The sequence below is a fragment of the Artemia sp. Qi Xiang Cuo genome, chromosome 2 (assembly GCF_049724085.1).
Source record: "Artemia sp. Qi Xiang Cuo chromosome 2, ASM4972408v1, whole genome shotgun sequence".
In the NCBI taxonomy this organism is placed as follows: domain Eukaryota; kingdom Metazoa; phylum Arthropoda; class Branchiopoda; order Anostraca; family Artemiidae; genus Artemia; species Artemia sp. Qi Xiang Cuo.
Genome location: NC_142795.1, coordinates 75,429,180 through 75,452,270, shown reverse-complemented (window position 1 = coordinate 75,452,270; position 23,091 = coordinate 75,429,180). Strand labels below are relative to the sequence as shown.

At 34.8% G+C, this 23,091-nt stretch overlaps 1 protein-coding gene and 1 pseudogene across 3 annotated transcripts in view; both read right to left on the bottom strand.

The window, feature by feature from the left end:
* The window catches only part of MED25 (Mediator complex subunit 25), a 101,707-nt gene extending 79,049 nt beyond the window's left edge, over positions 1 to 22,658 (bottom strand). Inside the window, exons 1-4 of one of the 3 annotated variants that reach the window (XM_089103246.1) lie at positions 22,212 to 22,658; positions 15,461 to 15,631; positions 9,137 to 9,356; positions 1,951 to 2,090 (exon numbers count right to left, since the gene is read on the bottom strand). In XM_089103246.1, the coding sequence (XP_088959372.1) occupies positions 1,951 to 2,090; positions 9,137 to 9,356; positions 15,461 to 15,631; positions 22,212 to 22,366 (686 nt within the window). In that variant the 5' untranslated portion in view covers positions 22,367 to 22,658. The remainder of the gene's footprint in view (positions 1 to 1,950; positions 2,091 to 9,136; positions 9,357 to 15,460; positions 15,632 to 22,211) is intronic. The other 2 variants (XM_089103239.1, XM_089103243.1) reach the window with 2 other exon arrangements.
* LOC148955623 (uncharacterized) lies at positions 2,478 to 7,131 on the bottom strand (annotated as a pseudogene).
* Positions 22,659 to 23,091: the final 433 nt, after the last annotated feature.

Genomic DNA, 23,091 nt, shown 5'->3' with positions numbered 1-23,091 from the left:
GGCACAGAGAAATGTCTACCATCAAAATTGATAGGTAAACAGGACGAAACAATAAAAAATTATACCTAGAATTAATAAAATCATAAAAAACAATAATAATATAACAATAAATTAGAAAAAAATAAAACAATAAATAACAGATATTGTATAAAAAATACAATAAGACATAATAATATTTATCTGGCTCTTCTAAAGATACAAAAGTTTTTTTTTCCTATACAGAAACAGTCTCGTCACGACTCTTTCATTTTCTTTTGATCAGCTCAGGAAAACACAGTGTTTAAAACTTAACGTCCTTCTATTTTGCGTTTTCTTTGTCAGCAGCAATGACCAAACAGGTCAATAGTGATCATATTACGAGCTGAACTTACACCTCCTTTGTACCTCCTACTCAACCTCCTATTGAAGCAAGTTCTTTCATGCTTTCTATAAAGATAAAATCCCTTAGAATTTTTTTTAATTTAATTTTCTAATATTTACTATTAATAAAGGTATATTTTCGGATAGGCTGTCTTTTCTTGCTGCTTATCGGTCATTTAAAAATATCGTTTTCCTGCATGTCAGTAGGAAGTAGAGAAAATAAACAAATTCACTGAAATGTCGACAGAAGAAGGAATTATTTTTATCAGTTATATTATCCTATTTGCTCAGTGGCGTCAATTCACGAGAAAGTAGGGAGGGGAGAGTAACAAAATATTTTTCAAAATCTAGGGGGGCATTTTTTTTATTTTTTCAGTTATTTCCCTGAAGATATCAAAAAAAGCCATTTTTTCAATGAAAGTACCCAAAAAAGTTATTTGCAAAAATCGAGCAGGAAAGGACAGAAAATCTTGGAGGAAGGGCATTAGATTGTCTATTCTTGCTCCATAACGTTCGTGAATACCTGTCGTTTGTTTGCATGTAGAGGAGTAAGACGTTGTTTTTTCGCTTATTTCAATTAAGATACCAAAAAGGCCATTTTTTCAATGAAAATACCAAAAAGTACATTTTTCAAAATGTATTTGCCAGAGGAGTTAGATGCTGCGTTCCAGTTATTTCAATGAATACATAAAAAAAAAACTTTTTTCAACAAAAACACCCAAACAGGTTATTTCTCAAAATCTCGCGGAGTCGGGAAAAACATCCAAGGGGGGGGGGGGATATTGGATGGTCTATTCTTGCTGATTACCGGTCTGTATGCCTGTCATTTTTGGCATGTTGAGGAGCTCGACGTGTCTAATCAAATATCCATGTTTAGACACATAAGTGTAGCTAGAACTTTCTGTAACCGCCCTACTAGCAAGTAGAGAAAATAAACAAATTCACTGAAATGCCAACAACCTTAATATCATGTTAAAAGCAGCTACGAGAAACACATCGTGTTCCTATTCTATTTTACTTTGCCAGTTTTATCTCTTCAGCCTTTCCAAAAAGGATACCCATAGAAACAGAAGTACTTTCCTTTTCAAGGTTCTTAAGCTCTCTCAAAATCCATAACTTACTTTAAAACAATCAAAACTAAAAAAAAAAGAATTCTATACCTCTCCTAGTCCTCTGCTTAGTTTTGCCAAGAATTTTCCCCTTGCAGATTCATACAAATATGCGTAAACAACAAAAACGCAAATTGCAACCAATCCACAGGGGGCCAATCCCTGTCTGGTTTCGACGTTACTAAGATTGGTCAGAATTTACTCAAGTTTTTTTTTCTAATTTGAATGTTAATACAATATTTTTTCCTCTGTTAATTCAGCCTAATCCCCCCCCCTTCCACATACTCAGATCTACGTGGACACATAAAGATTGCATCGGACACAAACAAGAATTTAAACTTCAGTGGTCCAAGCAATACTAAGATGGGCAAGAAGAAAGATAATATTTTGATTTGGAAAAGGAAACAATCAGCGAGGATTTGATTCTAACTGTTCAGGGTTGCCGCTTCCTCACCTCCAGAGATAAAAAAAAATGACTCACCCATATCCATGAAGCAAAATCAGGTGCCTTGGGTCTTTTGAGAAGTTTTTCGTCAACCCTAAATCTCCACCAGCTTTTTCAAACAGGCCCAATAGAAACGGAATTTTACGAGGAGCAATTATGCTTAAATTGATTGATCGCTAAAAAAGAGAAAATATTTTCACTTGTTTGACTATAGCTGAATATCGTTAAAACTTTGGGCGAGGAGACGTTAGGGGAATATAGAAAATGTCTTAGGGGGATAAAGTGACACTTAAATAACAAAGACGTATTTGGCTCAAAAATTTGAACAAAATTCTTCTTGAAGTCTTTCCAATAGACAACTTTTAAACTTACAAATAGAACAAGAAGTATTAAGAAAAACCGATTTAGTCTTCCTCAAATAAAACGGAAGCGTCCAAAAGAGAAAACCAGCGTTTGTGAGAGGGGACAATCATAATTACTTCCCTGACTGGACTGCATCTTCCCCCTGCTTTTTCCACGTCATGAATATTGACCAGTGTTTTGGCTGGTCAAGACAGTAAAACCTAAATCGTCTGGCCAGCGTCAGGATTAAGTTGGTGAGCGATTAAAAGCAAATAGCTGTTACAAAAAGAAACTTTTGTACCAAAGATGCAGCAAAGACGTGGAAGGTCCCAAATATGTGGAAGCATAGCATAAATTAGCCTAAGATATTCGGGAGCGTCGTATATTGTAAAAAATCCTTTCCCATACCTGCATTGCAACAGTTGTTCTATTTGCACTCAGACAATTTAACAAATTTTGAATGTTCACCCAAATGAACCAAAAAACTCGAAATGTAAACTTTTTGAGGTCACAATCTAAAATAAGATAATATTTCCAATGTTTACTGCAAACAATAATGGAGCCAAATTTGCATTTTATGGATAGAGAAAAAAAAGTAAAACGCAAAAGAAAAAAAAAATAAACAACATAAACTAATTAAAAATGTAAATGTGTCATACACAAAATGATTAGTATAAAAATTTAAAAATTAGACATTGTTACTAAAAATTTAATAAAATATAGACTACACAAATGACGTACTCAGAAACAATATTTCAGGGAAAGTCGTTCTAAATAAAGTGACCCCCCCCCTTCCCCACAAACGTTCTGTTTAGCTTAAGCCAAATCATCATAAACATCTATCACAGACCTTGGGGAGTTGTCAGTGAGTAACCAGAGAGGGAGGGGGGTCAGAAACACGAATGAGCCTGTTTTTACGTCACATTCCCTCAATTTTTCTAAAAGGAGTTTCCTTTAAATCGTCAATGGGGTGGGATGATAAGTCTCTATATTTTTAAGTTTCATATGTGTATATTTTAGGCCAAACTAAAGTTTGCAAATTCTAAACCTAAAATCTGTTCAAAAGCCTGTAAAATGTGTTCAAGTTTAAGCATAAAAAATTCAAGTCCATTGAAGTTAAGCAAAAATCAAATCGTTTGAATAAATGTCTTGTTTCTATCTGTTTATATTTTATATGTGTATATTTTAGGCATAAACCACAGCTGAAAAATTTTAAACGACATTTGAAGCATAAAATCTGTTCAACTTCAAGAATAAAAAGCTTTTTTGAGAATCCGTAAACATTTATAATTAAATATAAAAAGTATACTATTTTATAAATTATCATATTTCTTATCTTGACTTGTTTCTTATCTGTTTCTTATCTGTATATATTTCTTGACTTGTTTATAAGTCTTAGGGTTAGAGACGTTATTCGAAAGTAGAATTTAAAACATAAGAGGCACATTTTTAGGTTATTTATAAAAAATAAAACACTTTTATAAAGCACATGCAATAAAGCGCATGCACAAGCACTCTCAGATTGTTGTTTTGTCAGATTTTTTAACTTTGGCTTGCAGACTATAAATTCCATAAAAATACTTCTCAATTTTTCCTGGAAGATCCCTTTAATCTTGCGAGAAAGTTATCCTCCCCCCTTAGCCTTTTCCATGTACAAACTTTATTGCTAACATAGTCAGTTATATTAAGGTACATTTTGCCTCTAAAACAAGTAATTCTAAGACAAGCAGGCAGCTGTAACTTGAACCAAAAGCACAAGATACCTATACCATTGGATTCGTTAATCTAAAATCTACCCATTAACCGAGGATTTTTCTGGTTTTCTGGCCTACAGATTTTTCTGGGTACCCGGCTGACTGACCGTATTTCAAACAGTAGGCTGAACGAAAAGTGTGGTTCAATCCCGCTTTCTAGAGCTATAATGAGAGAAAGGTTGAGATGGTAAGGGCATGTTCTGTGGATGAAGGGTGACATATAAGATAAGATATTTATTTCAGAAGATGGCTATCACAAGCACCGAAGGGCCGAATTCGCATTTCGGGGTCATATAATAAAAAAAACACATAAATAGCACAGCAACTAAAAAACTGGCTAAACAATGCCAAAAACAACAATATCAGAAAGGCAAAGCAATTCATTAGTATAAAAAAAAGTGTAAAATTTAATAAAGTTAAAAAGTCACAAATTAAAACAAAACCAAAAAAAAAAAAATTGAGCTAAAAATAATTTTAAAAATGTTCAAAAGATATTATATAAAAAGGGGAGGGAATCGAATAGCCAAACGGACACCAGCATGGGTATCACCATTAAAAAAAAAAAAAAAAAAAAAAAAAAAATAGTGGTTTATTTTATACTTAATTACGGGGCCAAATGTTTTTTCAAATATGGAGGTTAAAAAACAGTTGGGAGACAAGATAGGGATGGGTTCAGATACAGTACGTAGCAGGCAGTGCCTGGATGGCGAATGTCTTTTGCGAAAAATTTTTTCGGTGCGAGGGTTTATTATTGCATCTTTTGCAAAACGGAGGCAAAACGATCCTCAGCTGTGCTTAAGAGATTCCAGCTTGGCCTTTTTTTAGAAAGGGTGACTATTATACCATAGTTTCTTCAGAAATTATTCTCGTAGTTCTTTTTTGAATATATTCAACTTTTTCTGATTCATTAGGCGAGATGTCAGGAGTCCACCTGGACAAGCATATTCAAGATACGGGCGGACAAAGGAAGTATAAATCTTTAAAGAATGGGATGGGGGGACGTTAAATTTATTCAAGAGCTTAAGGAGAGACATGGACACATTAGCTCTAAGGACAGTATCTTTCACGTGGATATCTCACTTTAAATTAGAAGAAATTGTAACCCCAAGTAATTTAAAGGAAGACACAGGAATATCTTGGGGGATAGGGTCAAAGAAGGCGGGAATAGATTTCAAGAAATTTATCGTCGTTATATTTGATTTAGTGGACATTAGTTTCATATTTAGGTTTTTAGCTTCATCAGAAATGTGGGATAGAATTTTAAGGGGGTCACTTTTAATATTCCTGTGACATACTTCGAGGATCGTCAAGTCACCCACGTATTTCCACCTATGGGGGAACTCCTTACCAATATCATTAATCATGACTAGAAATAAAAGTGGTCCCAATAAGGTTCCTTCAGGAATTCCACAATATATAGGGAGGGGGTTAGAGAAAATATTTTTGTATTTAACAACTTGGGATCTATTTGAAAGAAACGATATAACAATATTTACAAACAGAGGATCAAGTTTAAAGTTAACCAGGAGTGAACGAATTAGGGTGGTGTGGTCAACCAGGTCAAAAGCTTTTTGGAAATCAACTAAGACAAGGTTCAGCCAGACATTTGGTTTATCAAGGTTACTTACGACGGTATGCATTAAGTGCACAAGGTAATAGGTGGTGGAAGTTTTCTTTAAGTTACCAAACTGCCGGGTGTCAATACGGGGACAAATTTTATCCTTAAGCCAGTCACAGAGGAAACCTTCATAAAGTTTGGAAAAAAAACAGAAGTGAGCGTAATGGGGCGAATGTTGGCGAATGTCAGACTGGTGCATTTTTTAGGGACAGGTGTTATAAAACCGTTGTTTCCAGCAACTTGGGAATTTACCAAATTTTGTGATGTGGTTGAAAATATTTGATAAAGGCTCAGCAATTTTGTCCGAAAAGGCTTTAATTAAGTCAACTGGGATGTCCAAGGGACAAATACATGATTTTCTAAGGTTAATAACTTTGTTTATAACATTAGAGGGAAAAATAAAGGGGATAAGAGTTCGGTGAGAAATATTGGTAAGTGACCCAGTTAAAGCCGGGCAATTTTGCCTAATGCAAGTAAGCTAAATGTATAAATTATTGACAGTCGTATTTATGTATTCATGGATATAAAAGTCAACTTCGGAAGGACTTTTTCCATATGTTACTTTTATTTTTCTGTATCAGTGCTAGGGCTTGTTAGAATATAGATATTTGACTTTATTATTAAGTAATTAGAAGCTGCTTTTCTTAATTTTTTCTTTAGGAACTTCCTTAGACTATTAGCCTCAGCAATGCGACCTGCTTTGAAAAAATTGATTTTTTTTCTTATAAGTTTTTTAAAAGACTCAGAAACGTAAATCGTATCTGTAGAACATGTTTTAAATTTTTTCTCAGGGAAATGCGATTCATAATTGCTCTTCATTAAATCTTGGAGGGATAAAGCCTTTCAGTCTACGCCTTTTGTGTGATACACCGAGGACCATTTGAAAGAAGTAATCCAAGAGCCAAAATTAAAAAGTCCCGAGTCTGTGAGAGGTCTATAAGCGGTTTCAGTTATAGAAAACGACTGTTTAACTTTAGCCAGCGGAGATAGAAAAAAGATAAAGTGGTAACTTACCCCTAGAGGGGGCAGAGTGTTGGCGGGTTTGTAAAACTTCGAAAGATTAGTGCAAATTAAATCAAGAATGGTATTGCCTTTTGTAGTAGGGACATTAACGACCTGTTTTAAATTAAAAGCGTTACATGTAGAATCAAGTTTTAAATCGTTTGCGTCAACCATCGGGAAAATTCCTGCATTTGGGTATTTTGATAGTACAAAGTCAGCACTTACATTTAATTTGTTGATAAAATTTATTTGCTGAGTGCATCTCTGATTAGGGGAGTAATAAAAATAACAAAGGACAATTAAATTAAAAGGACGCGGCAAGACTTTACGTCTAACATACACCCACATAACTTCATCAAAGGGCTTAAGACATGGAATTGGGATTTCACTGGGATATAAATCATTACAGATAAAGAACAGAATTCCGCCACCTTTCTTACCCATAGGGTGGTTTTCTGGTCTGAGTTTAATAAATTGAGAAAAATTGTTAACCTTTAACATGTGCAAATTTTGAGCATGAACTTCAGTAAAAGCGATTACATCTAATCTATATATTTTAGAAATGGTGTCTAATTCATTAAGTTTCTCAAAGTTAAGGCTTTCAGCGTTGCTCAACAATGGTTTGGGGAATCGAAAGCAACTTTTGAAGGTACCGTTTTTACACTTTACTTTTTTTATATCACAGATGCGGTCAGGGGTTCTAGTGGAATTCTTGACGGGGGCTAAACTTGGATAGTGAGAACAAGGGACAGGGGGATCAAATCCATCTTTTTCAAATACAATTGCATTTAATTGAGCAGGTACTAGCGGAGACTCTAAACAGCGGTAACTATTTGAAGTTTTAGAAACTCTGCATGGAGGTGTTAAAAGAGGATCATTCTGCCTGCTTACTTTTAAACCAGCGTCATACTGGTAGGTTAGCCAGGGGGGATAAAGTGCAAGGGAAGGGAGAAAGGTTTCATGGTGACCTGGGAATAAGTCAAGTTGGGAGTGTTCTTTAAATGGGGGGGGGGGTCGGGGGGCAAGATGATGCTGAGGGAGGGAAGTACGGTGGGGGGTCTCTGAGAGGGGCGGGGTTTGTTTCGGCAAATAACGGGTGGAGTCCAGAACCGGCTGGTAACTTTTTGGACCCACGGAGACGAAAGGAGTCGAAAGGAAGTGGATTTTGGGGAGGAATATGAGTGAGGGAGGGTTGGGGGATGGTCCGAATTGAGTGAAGTAGTTGCGGGGGTTGGACTGACTGGGCACGCGTGGTTAGTTGGGGCGGAGGATTGTTTCTAGGGATGGAGTCCTGTGGTATACTGCTGTGTATCGGGTATGCAGGGGGATAAGACTGAAAGTCGAATGGAACACGAACAAGGGGAGGGGGGGGGGTCTTGAATACTTTCGGCGTCGCTCTAAAAAACGTTGGGTTTTAAACCTGCGCCCCAATCCTGGAGACGCATGAGCAAAAGTACACGACTTATTAATACAAGATAAAACAGAACAAAGATCAACATGGTCAAAAATACACTTATAAGACACACAAACTCCCGAAATAAACTGACTACAAATATGCAGAAACTTGCATTGTTTGCGGAACTTGCAGAAACCACTATCAAAATGCTTGCAGATTACATTTTCTTTCTGCTTATTTTTATATTTATTTCACTTTTATCCTTTACTTTCGTAATTATTTCAAAGATAATAAAAATGTCATCGTCTGGTAATGACTTCTCCATAACCTTTTTGTTTAGTTCATTATCACCAGATAATTTATGTGAAAAGCCGGAAGTCACTGGACTATTAACGAACTCAAGGGCGTCATCAGTAGTCATACTACACGTAGGTATTTGTAAGCTCTCATGGGATACTCTGCAATTAATGCTGGATTTGCTGAACTCAGATAATTGATTCCCTAGCGTAACATATTGCCGAAGATTGTCCTTTTCGGTCAACCCCCAGGGATAAACGGAAAGCAGGTAGTCAATAAGAAAGATTTAAGGGAAATAGGAACTTGTTGAGTGGCTGTTCAGAGGGAGATTTTAAACAGATTGGGATGGAAGACGAGCGTGCGTAGCTGTGTTCGCCTCAGGCGGCTTGGTGCTGCGATAAAATGTTAGTAGTAGTAGTAACCGATCCAGAATCATATTTAAATACACTTTTTCGTGGGGAAGGATCTAAACTTACTTAAATGTTTAATGTTTCTAAAATTCGAAAGAGAAAAACACGGTACGAAGGAAAAGGGGAGCAATATGATGATCCAAACTATACTATACAATTATTTTATCAGCATTCTCTCTCTCTCTCTCTCTCTCTCTCTCTCTCTCTCTCTCTCTCTCTCTCTCTCTCTCTCTCTCTCTCTCTCTCTCTCTCTCTCTCTCTCTCTCTCTCTCTCTCTCTCTCTCTCTCTCTCTCTCTCTCTCTCTCTTGTCAATAGCATAAGAAGGCTAAATAGGCAACATCAAGGTCAATAGGCTAAACCAACAGTTATAAAACAAAAATATTAAAAGGAAGCAAAGAATACCTCAATCATAGATGTTGTTAGCTGGTCAATAGTAAAGTCTTGAAATCCAGGTACATCAAGCACTGGCATGTTATAGCCAGGTGAATTACAAACCAAAACACAATGTTTATTAGGAAGCAAACCTGGTTCTCGTAACGTAGCTAGATGTTCAAAGCATAATAAAGATGCGGCCAAGCCTTCAGTAATATTAGAACAAAACTCTCCAGCGCCTTCCTGAAATCTAGAATTTAAGAACATAAAGATCAAGCATATGTTTAGAAAATGGACAAGTAAGTGCCCCTTTACTCAAATCCCACAAAAATGTCACATAATTTTCGTTCAAATGACTTGTTTCCATCTGCAGTAAATGTTAAAGTAAAATTAGCCTGCAATAGAAATAAATTGGCCAATGTTGCTTCAAATTTTACCAGCACATGTTGGAAGGAGGAGGGTGAAGGAGATAGTGCAGAGAAGATATACCGAATTAAAAATTGTGGACAGACACTACATTATTTTAACCTCTTCCCCCTACTTCACAAAAAACAATAGACATACAAAAAGCAGCCTGTGGAGACCTTGCTGGCCTGTTTAGTCGGAATTTTCGGGGCAATAAAAAAGAACAGGTATCTAATAATGATTTAATATTTAATTTTAGTGTAAACACTAATTACTATAGCATCTAGTACCATAAAGGCACACACCCTCCCCTCCTGACCTGAACGCATACGAAAAGGCCCTTGAATTACTGGGACTTGAGTCACTCAACAACCCCACCAAAATCCCATAATCAAATTTGGACAATACATTCTAAGAAGCTCAAAAGACGGGTGTATCCTCCCCCTGAACACACTCACAAGGAGACAGAACAAGTTAAAATCAGTTTACTGCCGCACAATACGTAATCAGCATTCTTTGTTCCTTTTATCACGGGTCTGTTTAATAGCATAACGTTATTGTAATTCGTGTTTGTGCAATTTGTATGTACCTTGTAAACAGCTCAGTTTTAGTGCTTCTTTGTGCTAACTCGAGCGTCTAATAAATATATCTATGTCTACAATAGGGATGTTTGTATACATTTAATTTTACCTAACATGTGTTCTGCTCAACAACCTAGCAGCTTAGGACTTGAATTGAAACATAAATTTTTACTTAAATTTTGAAAGGTTTGCTGGGTAACAGTTCATTGTCAGTGGTACTGGTAGTCCTAAATTCCAATTAAACCAATATTCAAGTGTTTGACAGGACCTATAGATTTATAAAATAGGAAATAATTAAGAATTACTCAGACTGCTAACACATATTTCTGTGATGAATCTAAAAACCTAAGATTTACCCTAAACGTTAACTTCTTCTGCATCGCACTTAATAACTATACAGTAACTTAATAATTAATTGTATAATATTGCAAAACAAACTTCTTTTACGATAAATAAAAATTCAGATAGGGGTAAAATCCTTTTAATAGACAGTGTTTCACAAACAGTGATAGAAATTCACAAAAAATACCAGATATTTCAGTCACATACGCAGTGACCGTCATCAGTAGTAAAAATAAACTAAAACAATTTAAAGCAATGGTTTATATACAAAATCAAATAAAACTACATATTGTTTTAATTATCCAGTTCTTTTCAAAGCAAAGGCGGAAGCTTGCCTCTTTGACCTTCTTGGATTCGGTTCATTAGCGTTCAATAATATAACACTTGGACAGAGGTCAACTACATTGGGTGAATTGAACTTTACTCTTATCAGAGTTTAATAAATTATCGTAGATAGAGTTCAACCCAAATTCACCTGTGTCACGACTCAAAGCTATATTCTTGAATAAGATTTTCTCTATTTCAAGAGTTTCACAAAAATTTTGCTTTAAACCCCGGTCCCTCGAAATCAATCAGGTAAAAAAGGTCAATGGCATTGAGAGACATTATCAAACAAAATTAAATGGTCTGGAAAACTGAAAATATGTTCTGAAAGGGCTGAAGTAAAATCTTCAGACTTAGAATCCTGCTTTAAAGCCGAAGCAATAGAATCTTTATGGTGTAATAATCTCATTTCCAACTTCTGGTTAGTACGTCCCACATATGAGAAAAAAACTCAGAAAAAACATGCAAATGTTATCAACCAGCAGGATTTTCTTCTATATTGTAAGAAGATGAAAATTGTGCCGCCTTCACTAAAATTCAATTTACATTTAGGCACTTTCAAGGAAGAAAAGTTTGAACGAAGGTAACATTTCAAGACTTTAAATCACATTGTTAAGGATAAAACTCGAAAAAGAGCTTTAATAGTGAGAGATAAACTTTCCCTGGAAAATCTTATATCAAAAAAGGTTAGTGTAAATGACTTTTTTTTTATTCAACAAACAGGAGAAAATCACTTCAATCATGACTTTCGCCTTTCCAGAGAAAGATTGCAAAAAAAGTTTTCGAAATTATGAACAAATAATGCGGTAATACCTTCGTCAATTCTTGGACCAAGTGTGTTTAATTTTTCATCAAGAACTTTAACGATGCAAGAACAATCAGTGCTTGAAAAGGGTCCGAAATTTTGCTTTAAACCAGATAATGTCCCCTTGGAAGATATGATCTCTTCAATAGAAACATCTTTACATAAAAACGCAAACCTAATAAAAAATGTTAGCTTGGTTAGAGCTTCTACCGTGAAAACCCTTTCTAATTTTGTATTAAAACCGGGATTTCCTAGTACGACCATCAAAGACATAAGAATTCAAAAAAAAATTGAAAAGGGATGGTTCAATTACCATTACAAAAGCGGATAAGAGTAACATTTTAGTTGTCATGAATACCGAGGACTACGAATCAAAATTAAGAAGTTTACTAAATGATGAAAAAACATACAAGAACCTATCGTATAATCCAATAGACTCTTTTAAAAATAAGTTTAAGCATGAATTAAAGTGTTTCAAGGATGAAGGAAAAATTAGACCTTAACTTTATTACAAATGACTGCCACGCAGTTCCTTGTGCCCTAAATTATATGGACTTCCCAAAATTCATAAGCCTAACCTACCATTACGACCAATTATGTCAAGTACAAGGTCACCAACAAATGTTTTGAGCAAGTGGTTAGTGTCAGTCTTTATACTACTTTTGTCTACACAAATTTCGTATATTGAGAATTCTTCGAATTTGGTTGAAAAACTGAAAAAAATAGAAATTTCTTCAAGTCCTTTGCTTTCAAACTTCGACATTGTATCGATGTACACAAATATTGATGTAGAAGTAGCCAAAACTCTTCAAGATAGAAAGCTGTTAAGAAATTTGGACTTGATTAGTGACAAAACAGATTTGGAAGTTCTGTAACTATGTATTTAGTAAGGTTGTGCAATAAGTTCTCTTATGTTTTTCAATTCAGAGGGGAATTTTTCGAACAAGTAAAAGGTTTACCTATGGGGGGCCCCTTTATCTCCATTATTAGCTAATATTTTTGTGGAAAATATTGAAACAATTGCGTTAGATTCACATTTTTTTAAACATATTTTTTGGGCCCGGTGTATGGATGACATAATTTCAGTTTGGGATTACGGGGAGGAGGAATTAAAAGGATTTTTGGAACATCTTAATTGTTTGTGGAGGATTTAAAGTTTACTGTTGAATTAGAAGAGAATGAGAAACTTCCTTTTCTTGATGTTCTTCTTTTCAAAAATGAAAATATTCAGGATTTTAAAATTTGCAGAAAACCGACAAATAACAATAGATTTTTGTCTTATAGTTCCGGTCACACTCGCCAAGTAAAAATTGGTTTGACCATTTCTTTAACTGACCGGATCTTTAGTATTTGCTCTCCAACATTTTTTGAGGAGTTGTCTTTTCTAAGAAAAATACTAATAAGTAACATGTAGCCAGAGTGGTTAATTAACCAGCCTTTTCCAAAAAGAAGAAAAATGTTTCTAGAGATTTCTAAGGAAGTCTTGGAGATAACTCGAGTGAAGGATGTTTTTTTTTCCTTGCCATATGTACCCGGGCTAAGTGAAAAACTTCAAATAATTTTACAGAGTAATGGTCTAAAGGTAGCTTTAAAGAGTAATAATACTTTGGGTAGTTTTCTAAATTCTGGGAAGGATCTAACTTCATTGGGGCAACAAAGTGGGGTCTATCAGATCCCACATACTTGCGGAAGCTCATATGTGGTACGTACTAACCAGAATTTGGAAATGAGATTATTACAGCATAAAGTTCGCCTTTAAAGCAAGATTCTAAGTCTGAAGATTTTACTTCAGCCCTTTCAGAACATATTTTCAATTTTCCAGACCATTTTATTTTGTTTGATTATGTCTCTTTGATTTCTAGGGACTGGAGTTTAAAGGAAAAATGTTCGTGAAACTTTTGAAATAAAGAAAATCTTGTTCAAGAATGTAGCTTTGAATCGTGACATGGGTGAATTTGGGCTGAACTCTGTCTACGATAATTTATTAAAATCTAACAGAGTAAAGTTCAATTCACCCAATGTAGTTGACCTCTGTCCAAGTGTCCACGCTCTGTCCACGCTAACGAACCGAATCCAAGAAGGTCAAAGAGGCTAGCTTCTGCCTTTGCTTTGAAAAGAATTAAAGAATTAAACAATATTTAGTTTTACTTGATTTCGTATAAAAACTATTGTTTTAAATTGTTTTAATTCAGTTTTACTACTGATGACGGTCTATTAAATCACTGTTATCACTGTTTGTGAAACACTGTCTATTAAAAGGATTTTAGCCCTATTTGAACTTTTACTTATTGTCATGGAAAGGCACTGTGGTCTCTGAAATTATCTAAGCTTCTTTTAATGAATATTTCCATAAGGTCAATCAGTTTGAACATCCTATTATCAGAAGAACACAAGAATAGGTTTGAAAATTGATGGTAAGAAGACTAAGTTACTTAAATTATGAATAAATGAGGGTTAAGAGATGGCGTTAGAGAGTAAGAAAATCGTTCAAGTGGATAGGTTCATTTGCCTGGGTAGCAGGGACAGATCTAGAGCAAACTCTTGAGGGGAGGAGGGGGGCAATGTGACAAGGGTGCCAATGAGCAGAATCTTGGGGGGGGGGGATATGACAAAGGTACCAATAATTGACCAAATTGATTCTAAAATAAGTGTGAAAAAAAGAAAAAAAAAAACAGGGAAAGAGGGTGCCAGAAAAAATCTTGCCCCCTCCCCCTGGATCCACCAGTGTTGGGTAATAATACTGGTGATGGTGTAATACTGGGGATGCTGCAAAGATGTAAAGAGTAAAATAGTCAAATAGCATGATGTTTTTTTAACAGGTGGAAAATAATAAGAAGAATAGGGAGACAAATCTCAAAACTAAGACTGAGTTATATAAGATATTTTCCCTAAAAATTGTCTATGGACAGTTACGGGTACTAGTTGGACTATATATCAAACAACAGGGCTTTACGAAAATGTTCTTTGATTCCATTTTCTATGGCTATAATGAAATAAATGTTAGAACAGCCAGGGTATATATTACAGAGGTAAGGTGATCATTGCCAGAGATTCTGATTTTTGGTCATCTATCTGTGTCCAAACAAAAAGTAAGTCGTCCCCAAGTGAGACAGGAAGTCATAACTTCATATTTTAACTCACCACCTGTGCAATATGTCTGGGAACCCTTGAATAAAGAGTTTTAACCCCATCAATAGAATTACTGGATTCTTGTGTTTCTTAGAAGATCAATCCCGGATGCATCTTAATTAGTTTTTTATATGTATATTTTACCAGGCACAATTGCATAAAACTCCTGGTCATAGGAAATTGCAAGATCTTTTTCCGCATTTCCATTTTTTTTTTTTTTTTGCATCAGACCTGCCTTTCACAAGCATTTTTATACATCTTAATTGAGCAAAATATATGTTTGGTTGAAATGATATGTTTCTGCAAACTGCAGCCTATGCAGACTAAGAGTTAAACAGCCCATAATCTTTGACACAAATCACAACATTTAACGATTTTTCTTCTGCAAATTGCAGCCTGTGCAGACTAAGAGTTAAACAGCCCACATGTCTTTTTCTTGGTTTTCAAATAGCAGTTTACATAAGGATTCAATATTCTCATTCAATTGGAAACACCACATTCTGCTAAAATCTGATTTGAAATACTAATGATATTTAGTCTCATTTTTTCTTGCTTTATTATTCCGTAGCCACAATCATCATCATTGAAAACAAGCATTAAACAGCTCTAGGCTGGTTTTCACTTTACATCTTTAAAAACAAAAAGAAAAAGTTGGAAAAGCCATCATATTTCTATTCAGAGTAAAGCAAATAACATTGACAATAACTGTTAAGTTGGCTCCAGTTTGAATTGGGGATATTCAAAAGACAGTTGCTTTTTTTTACTTACTGTAGTTTATCTAAAGCTACCATTAGCTTAAACGGAGAGGTGAAAGGACCATGACACTCATATAATAGCTTCTGAATCTGATCTGCAGCTGAGTATGTAACCAATGAATATGTTGAGCTACTTGACAGGGAACCATAGTCCTTTTCATCATATGATCCACCATTAAAAAATCTGTAAAATACAAGCAGATTTTAAAATACTTTTTGTTATGTCAATTGATTAACTACAACAAAAAGTGTATCAAATGAATTTGAAATACCAAAATTTATGACAGATATCAATATTTTCTTATTTGTCCTGCTACATATAAATGTCATAGTTTGGTAGGATTGAATCAGACAAGCCTACTCCCACAAGAGATTAATATCAGCCCTATTTTCAAGAGGATGGCAGTTGAGATAGTATAAGATAATACTTATTTTCGAAATACTGTCACTAGCTTTAATAGAGCCAAAAACGCTTATCAAATAAAAGAGAAAAAAAACAGAAAACACTAAAACAGTAGATATATGTTAAAAATATTGATCTCATATTCATCTCTCAACTTTACTAAAACAACCATTTTGTCAAACAAAACATGGATTCCTTAAATTAAGCTCAATGTACAAGAAACCACAAATCCATCTCAACAAGCTTCTCAAATGAGGTAGAAAATCAAAAATGGATTCATCCTTGCTGTCACCAATTCAAATCACCTGGTTTACTTTTTTTTTGTTTTTTAATGAAAGCTACTGTGATTTTAAGTTGTTCCTCTAAGTACATGAAAGCAAAAACTGAAAGACCAATGCTTTCAATGGAGGTAGAGCCACAAAATGCTTTATTACAGATACTTTTTATTGAAGTAAAACTATCATTTTCTATCTCAAAAGTTAAAGATTTCATGCGTTTCTTTAAAATTTATTAATTATGTACATACACAAGTTGAGCTCTACTCTAGTCTCAATATAGAGCACATAAAGAGGGTTTTCTCCACCTAAACAAGATAAGATTCATATCTGCAGTAGACAAGAACAGAAACATATTTTTGTTGAGCAAGTCAAGCACAAACAAACAAGTCCAAATGGACAGACAATTTTCATCTCTTGGAAAATGGTCATTGATTTGCATACAGTTTATGGACAAGTTTTTAAATCCATAATCATTTTAATCAATTGTGTTGATAACCTTGATGTTGTGAAATACAGCACCAGTACAGTTAAAAGATAACCTTTTTTTATATTGGGACATTACATAATTAGGATACCTGGTCATTAGACAATTTTGTGGTATTACGTAAGTCACAACATAACAATACCTGGTTATTACATTACATAATTTTACTTGGACATGAGGGTATATACATAGTATGCAAGAAATATTTATGGACATTTGAAAGAACCAAGTACCAATATCCAATCTATTTCTCAATTCAGACAAACATAGAAAGCAGATACCAGTTGTTGCAAAACAACATAACAAAACACAGGGGTTGGCCACAACAAGATGTGCAAGAAAAGTGACTTTTGTGCATTTTTCTATTCCAAAAAAGCGACTATTCAGAGGCATTCAGAACATAGGCACAGGGACTGCACAGGTCCTAGTCACTACTTTTTCTTGTATTTTGCCTCCAGGAGTCTTCCAGTCTGGCTGTGGAGGAGAAGGGTAATATCCTAATATTTCATTTATTTGTTTGTGCTTATCATTCATTAAAAGAAGCAAATAGGAAAGTAACAAAAATAACAAGGCTGTACTACTGCAGTGCAATCTCACACATTGTGGCTACCTAATAAAGGGCAAACCCTTTGCTGTTTCAACAGCCTTCTTGTTTTAATTCTGAGAAGGGGAAGAAAAGGCAATACTTAAGACCAGGGTACCATTTGAAAGAAAGCTTAAATCTACATTACAAGAATCATGAATGATTACTTATTTCATTCCTAAGGGCACACTATTTCACTTTAACCTCATATCCCCCTTATTCCTGAATATATAGCCTATGTTATATGTTTTCATTATGTTTTACAAAAGTGTTAACCTTTTTCTTGCTTTTTGACACTAATTTTATTATCTTTATCAATGCTGCTCCTTATACAGCCAGCAGTAAACTAACACTATATGATGACAACCTGAAGCTCCTTGGACCAGCCTTGTCCTGTGAAGATCATGCCCTTCTACAAAATAATCTTGGATTGCTTGGTAAATGGACTGAGGATTGGCTTCTTAAATCTAGTGTTGTCAAGTGCCATGTCATTCACTTTGGCAAAATGAACCCTTGTTGCTCTTATTATTTCTCAGGTCACCAATATTCCTCTGTAAATTCTGAGCAAGATCTTGGAATTCCTATTGATAATGAATTGAAACTCAACACTCATGTTAAGAAGTCTGCTGCTGGTACTAGTTCAACCATGGGGATGATTAAGCATACTTGTTCAATTTGTTCCCCTAAAGTCATCAGTCTTTTATATAAAGGACTTGTGCAGCTTAAACTTGAAGTTGCAATGTCTCCCCTTATCTTAAAAAAGACATAAGTGTTGGAAGATGTGCAGAGACATGCCACCAAAGTTATATCTGACATGCAGGAACTTTCCTACCCTGCAAGACTAGCAATGCTGAAACTCTCAACAAATGCATACAGGAGAAATAGAGGTGATGCCATTTTAACATACAAGTTAATGAGGGCTAATACACTCCCAGTATTATTTCCCACTGTTGGTCCTAACTCAAGAACTAGATGTCATCACCTGAAACTTATTAAGCAGCCTACCCTGTCCAAAGTCTGTGTTCAATTCTTTTCCTCAAGAATTGTCAACAGTTAGAGTAAACTCTCTGAAGAAACTGCTACCACTGAGTCTTTGGACATCTTCAAATGAAGACTGGATGCTCAGTGGTCCTCCAGGGAGTGTAAACTCAGCTGGGAAGCTATGGATCAGCATAGTGCAGCTGGTCATTAAAGAATCCTGAATACAACAACTCAGTTCAATTCTTTTCCTCAAGAATTGTCAACAGTTAGAGTAAACTCTCTGAAGAAACTGCTACCACTGAGTCTTTGGACATCTTCAAATGAAGACTGGATGCTCAGTGGTCCTCCAGGGAGTGTAAACTCAGCTGGGAAGCTATGGATCAGCATAGTGCAGCTGGTCATTAAAGAATCCTGAATACAACTCAAATCACCAACTCTGGAGCTCTACAAGGAGAAACCCGTAGATTGCTCCAATCTGTAATTTAAGATAATATAAGGTGGGCTATATATTTATCTATCAGAGGTAAGGGAGGATAAAGCAAAGCAATTTTAAGGAATAAGGTAAGTAAGTATTTTTGATTGTTTTAAAGTAGTTTTCAGAATGTTCTATGGGTTTACTTCAAAAGGACTCCTGGCATTGAATATTTCCCAGAAAAGTGCTAATCCCTCTCATCCAGAGATATTTAAGGCTGGGTTCAACAATTATAAGTGATTGCAGGTGAAGATATTCCAATCAGTATGAGCTTGACTATGCTCACTTGAAAAAATTATTTGCCACAGAGGATGTGAGCATCTATACCAAGTGCATTGAGCTATGGTACAATGAAAAAAAAGCAGGAAAAATATGGAGCAGTCCACATTTCTGACCTACAACTAAAGTGAACATACTACTCAATGCCTTTTTTATGCATTTTTCAGATATAATAATCACTTTTGTTGCAAATTCAATTTTTACCCTAACCTTACCCAAATATACAACCTATATTATAGAGCTCCCATGTTTTTATTGATTCTTGATTTTGTAACTGTTGATTTAATCTTTGGGTAAACCAGCTTTAACAAGACTGATGTCAACTGAGGTACATAAAGTGTACCTAAAATTAGGGAAAGAGGTTATCATCTTTGAGGGTCTATAAAGGGCTAAAATTGAATTGCAACAAAAGCAATTATTGTATTTGGAAAGAGCATAAAAATAGTCATCAAGTGGTATTTTTACTTTATTCAGAGGACAGAAAAATGGACTGCTCTATATTTACCATGACTGCATGGGGTCAGGAATGAGGAGTATGCATTTGAAGCAATATATTGCTAGATTCCTCTTCCTCAAAACTCTCCTCCTTGAATAGCAACTTTAATGTTTTCTTGTCCAGGTTGCATATCTGAACTCCCTGGATCAGAACCCACACATTACAGAGCTACAGAGGCCAAAGCTGCTAAAGGAATAAAATCAGATGAAGATTAAGATGAGGACCTCAACTTGGTTTCAGTATCCAAGGGTTTTTAACTGAATCACAAAAGGTGGGTATCCCTTTTTTAAAACTTATTCTAGGTAAGGTTTATATTACCAGACTATTCAGGTAGCTAAGAAATAAACTAAGAAAATAAGCTTACCTCCATAGTCAGAATTGCACCCTGAATCTAAATTTGATATGCATTTGCATTGAAAATGAACTTTACCCCTACCCCTATATATACCAATTCAGGGTGTATATTTGTACATTAGGGGGGGGGGGGGTGTAAAGTTCCTTTTAGACACAAATGAAAGGTAAATTTGGATTCAGGGTGAAATTCTGACTACAGAGGTAAACTTTACCCCCACCCCCCTAATGTGCAAATATATACCCTGAATTGGTATAAATACATTCTAAGACCACACTGGCTATGCATGACATATTAAATCAAGAGAGGAAAGGATAAAAAAAATGAAAACCAAAATGAAATAGGTGAGAAAACAAGGATTTTGTCAGCCAATAGCAAAATATGAAGATTGACAATGAACTCTACCAAGTTGTACTCAGTGGTAAAGAAAAAAAAATCTAACCTTTTGAAGTGGATCTAGCAAGAGCAGAATAGATATGTATCTATTCTGCTCTTCTTAGATTCACTTTGAAAGTTTAGATTTTGTTTGTTTGTTGTTGTTTGTTTTGTTTTAGCACTGAGGACAACTTGGTGGAGGTCCTTGTTGAAATATTTGTTTGTTCTTCATCTTCATATTTTGCCACTGGCTGACAAAATCCTTGTTTTCTCACCTATTTGACTCAATTTTTCATTTATTATATCCTTTCCCCTCTTGGTTTCATATGTCATGAATAGCCAGTGTGGTCTTACAATGTATTTATGTCAAGCATATGGGGAGCATTTGACCAATATTGTTTTAGATTTTTTTAAAATTGTGTTAAAAAACATGCAAATCTTATTTGTCAGTTCAATGTTTTAGAAACTTGCAAAAGATGTTGAATTCTTACTCCTTCTGAGTATCTATTCTGCTCTTGTTAGATTCACTTCAAAAGGTTAGGGTAAATTTCTAGGTGGCACAGTAATTTAGCCAGGATGAAAATGAAAATACGATTTTATGCCTTTTTTTTATGCCCTTTCATAATTAAATAGTGGCTTCTGTTGCAAATTGCATCTTGAGCTCTTAAAGGGGCCCCAAAGGTATTTTATATGAATTAGGAAAGAGCATAAAAAAATGTTTTCACTTTCATCCTAGCTAAATTATATGGCCTACTGTAAATTTATCTTGAACTTTACCCCCCCCCCTAATTTGAAAATGTATACCCTGAATTATTGATAGCAAAGTTTCCAATTGCAAAATTCAGTGCTATTTTTGTTGATGGAATTTGAAAAACTTGAAACAGTAGGAAAAAGGTTTCAATTAAAAATCAAGTATTTTGTAGGTTAGGTTATAACTTCGTTGTGTGGTTACAAAAATGAAATACCTTTAAAGCCCCTTTAAGGGCTCAAGATACAATTTGCAACAGAAGTGATTATTGTATTATGAAAGAGCATAAAAAAGGCATCAAATGATATTTTCACTTTCATCCTAGCTAAATTATAGTGCCACCTAGAAATTTACCAAGGTTAGATTTTGTTTCTTTGTTGTTTTTTTTTTTTTTAGCACTGAGGACAACTTGGCAGAGGTCCTTGTCTAAATATTTGCTTGTTCTGTGTCTTCATATTTTACCATTGGCTGACAAAATCCTCATTTTCTCACCTATTTAATTTTGTTTTTCATTTATTATTCCCTTTCCTCTCATAGTTTCATATGGAATTGGTATATTTAGGGGTGGGGGTAAAGTTCACTTCTGATGGAAATGCATGTCAAATTTGGATTCAGGGTGCAATTCTGATGGTAAAGTTCTACAAAATCATATTGAGTTAGAAATAAAGTGAATACACCATTTGATGCCTTTTTTTATGCTGATAACAAATATAATAATCATTTCTATCGGAAATGAATTTCCGCCCCCCCTATATATAGGCCTACCTAACCCAACCCTGAATTGGCATATATAGGGGGGCACAAATTCATTTCTGATAGAAATGATTATTATATTCGTAATCAGCATAAAAAAGGCATTGAATGGTGTATTCACTTTTGTCCTAGGCTAACTCAATAATATGATTTTGTAGAACTTTAGCCTACCATTCTGACTAAAGTGGTGTTTATTTCTTAGCTACTTGAATAGTCTGTTAATATAGGCTAGACCTTACCCAGTTCATTCATTATTTTTTTACTTTCATTAAATTTTGTTGATTGATGTGATGTGTAATTTAAATCATTTTCAGACAATTTTGAAGAAGAGAATTAACCTGTCACTTGATGCTTTTCTGACAATTCTTGTGTTTTCTATTATGATTTTATTGCCAAGTTTAGTGCTTAAGAAAACCCACCCCTTGAAATTCGAAAATATTTAAATTTCCTAATTCCAGTTCCTAGTTAGAAGTTTATATTTTAACTAGGCCTGCTAAATTCTTTGACAGAAAGGTAAAATTTTTGGTAGCATGACCATGAGAATATCCTAGGCTACTTACTCAAGAGATGGGATCAAATAGCTTGATTTTAATTCAGCTAAATATGCACCAAGTGCAGGAGTTTTTTCAACAACTAAAACAACGTCATTCAATGATGCATTAGTAGCACATCCATCCAAAATAACTTGATTGTTCATCATACTTCTTACTGACATTTTTCAATGGAACTAAAAGCTTTCAGAAGCCTGAGAAAGCTATAAATCGGGGTTAGTTGACTTGTCAATATAGTCTAGTTGCAAATCCTTCTTCTCAAGTTTCATTTAAAATTTGTCCATCACTTCTATCCATTTTTATCGACTTCTTCTTGTATTTGTTTTAGTTTCTTCTTTACAGGCTATATTGTGGAACGAATTCTCAAAACCTGTGAAAAGTACCGAAAACCTCTGAAATTCATCCAAAACCTGTGACAATATTTAGAGCTGGTTCAGACCTTCTAACTACAGTTTACTTTTAGCCCACTCTTCATTGATAGATTCTGGTGCCAGGATTGTGAGTCTGGAAGATTAAAAACCAGCCATTTCCTGACAGAGCTGTCAATAATTTATCGGTCTTCATTGGTCCGAAATCCAAAGCATGGTGCCAGAATCTGTCAATGAAGACTGCATTTTGGTACCCGGAAGTAACAACACTATTGCGTTACTAGGAGTTAGGTAATATAAGGTCTGAAAAGCTTTAGTAACGTAATGTCTATTTTTCTCAATTATATGAACGAAATGATGAAAATATACCAAAGCAATACTTTCCTTTGTTATTCCATCTTACTAAAGTATATACTAAAGGCATGTACTTTCGTCGTTCGGACATTATAACTTACAAAACTCTGCAGTGAAAATGGTAAAGTACGAACGGTCGTAGTTATTGTTTAGTCGCTATCAGTTAC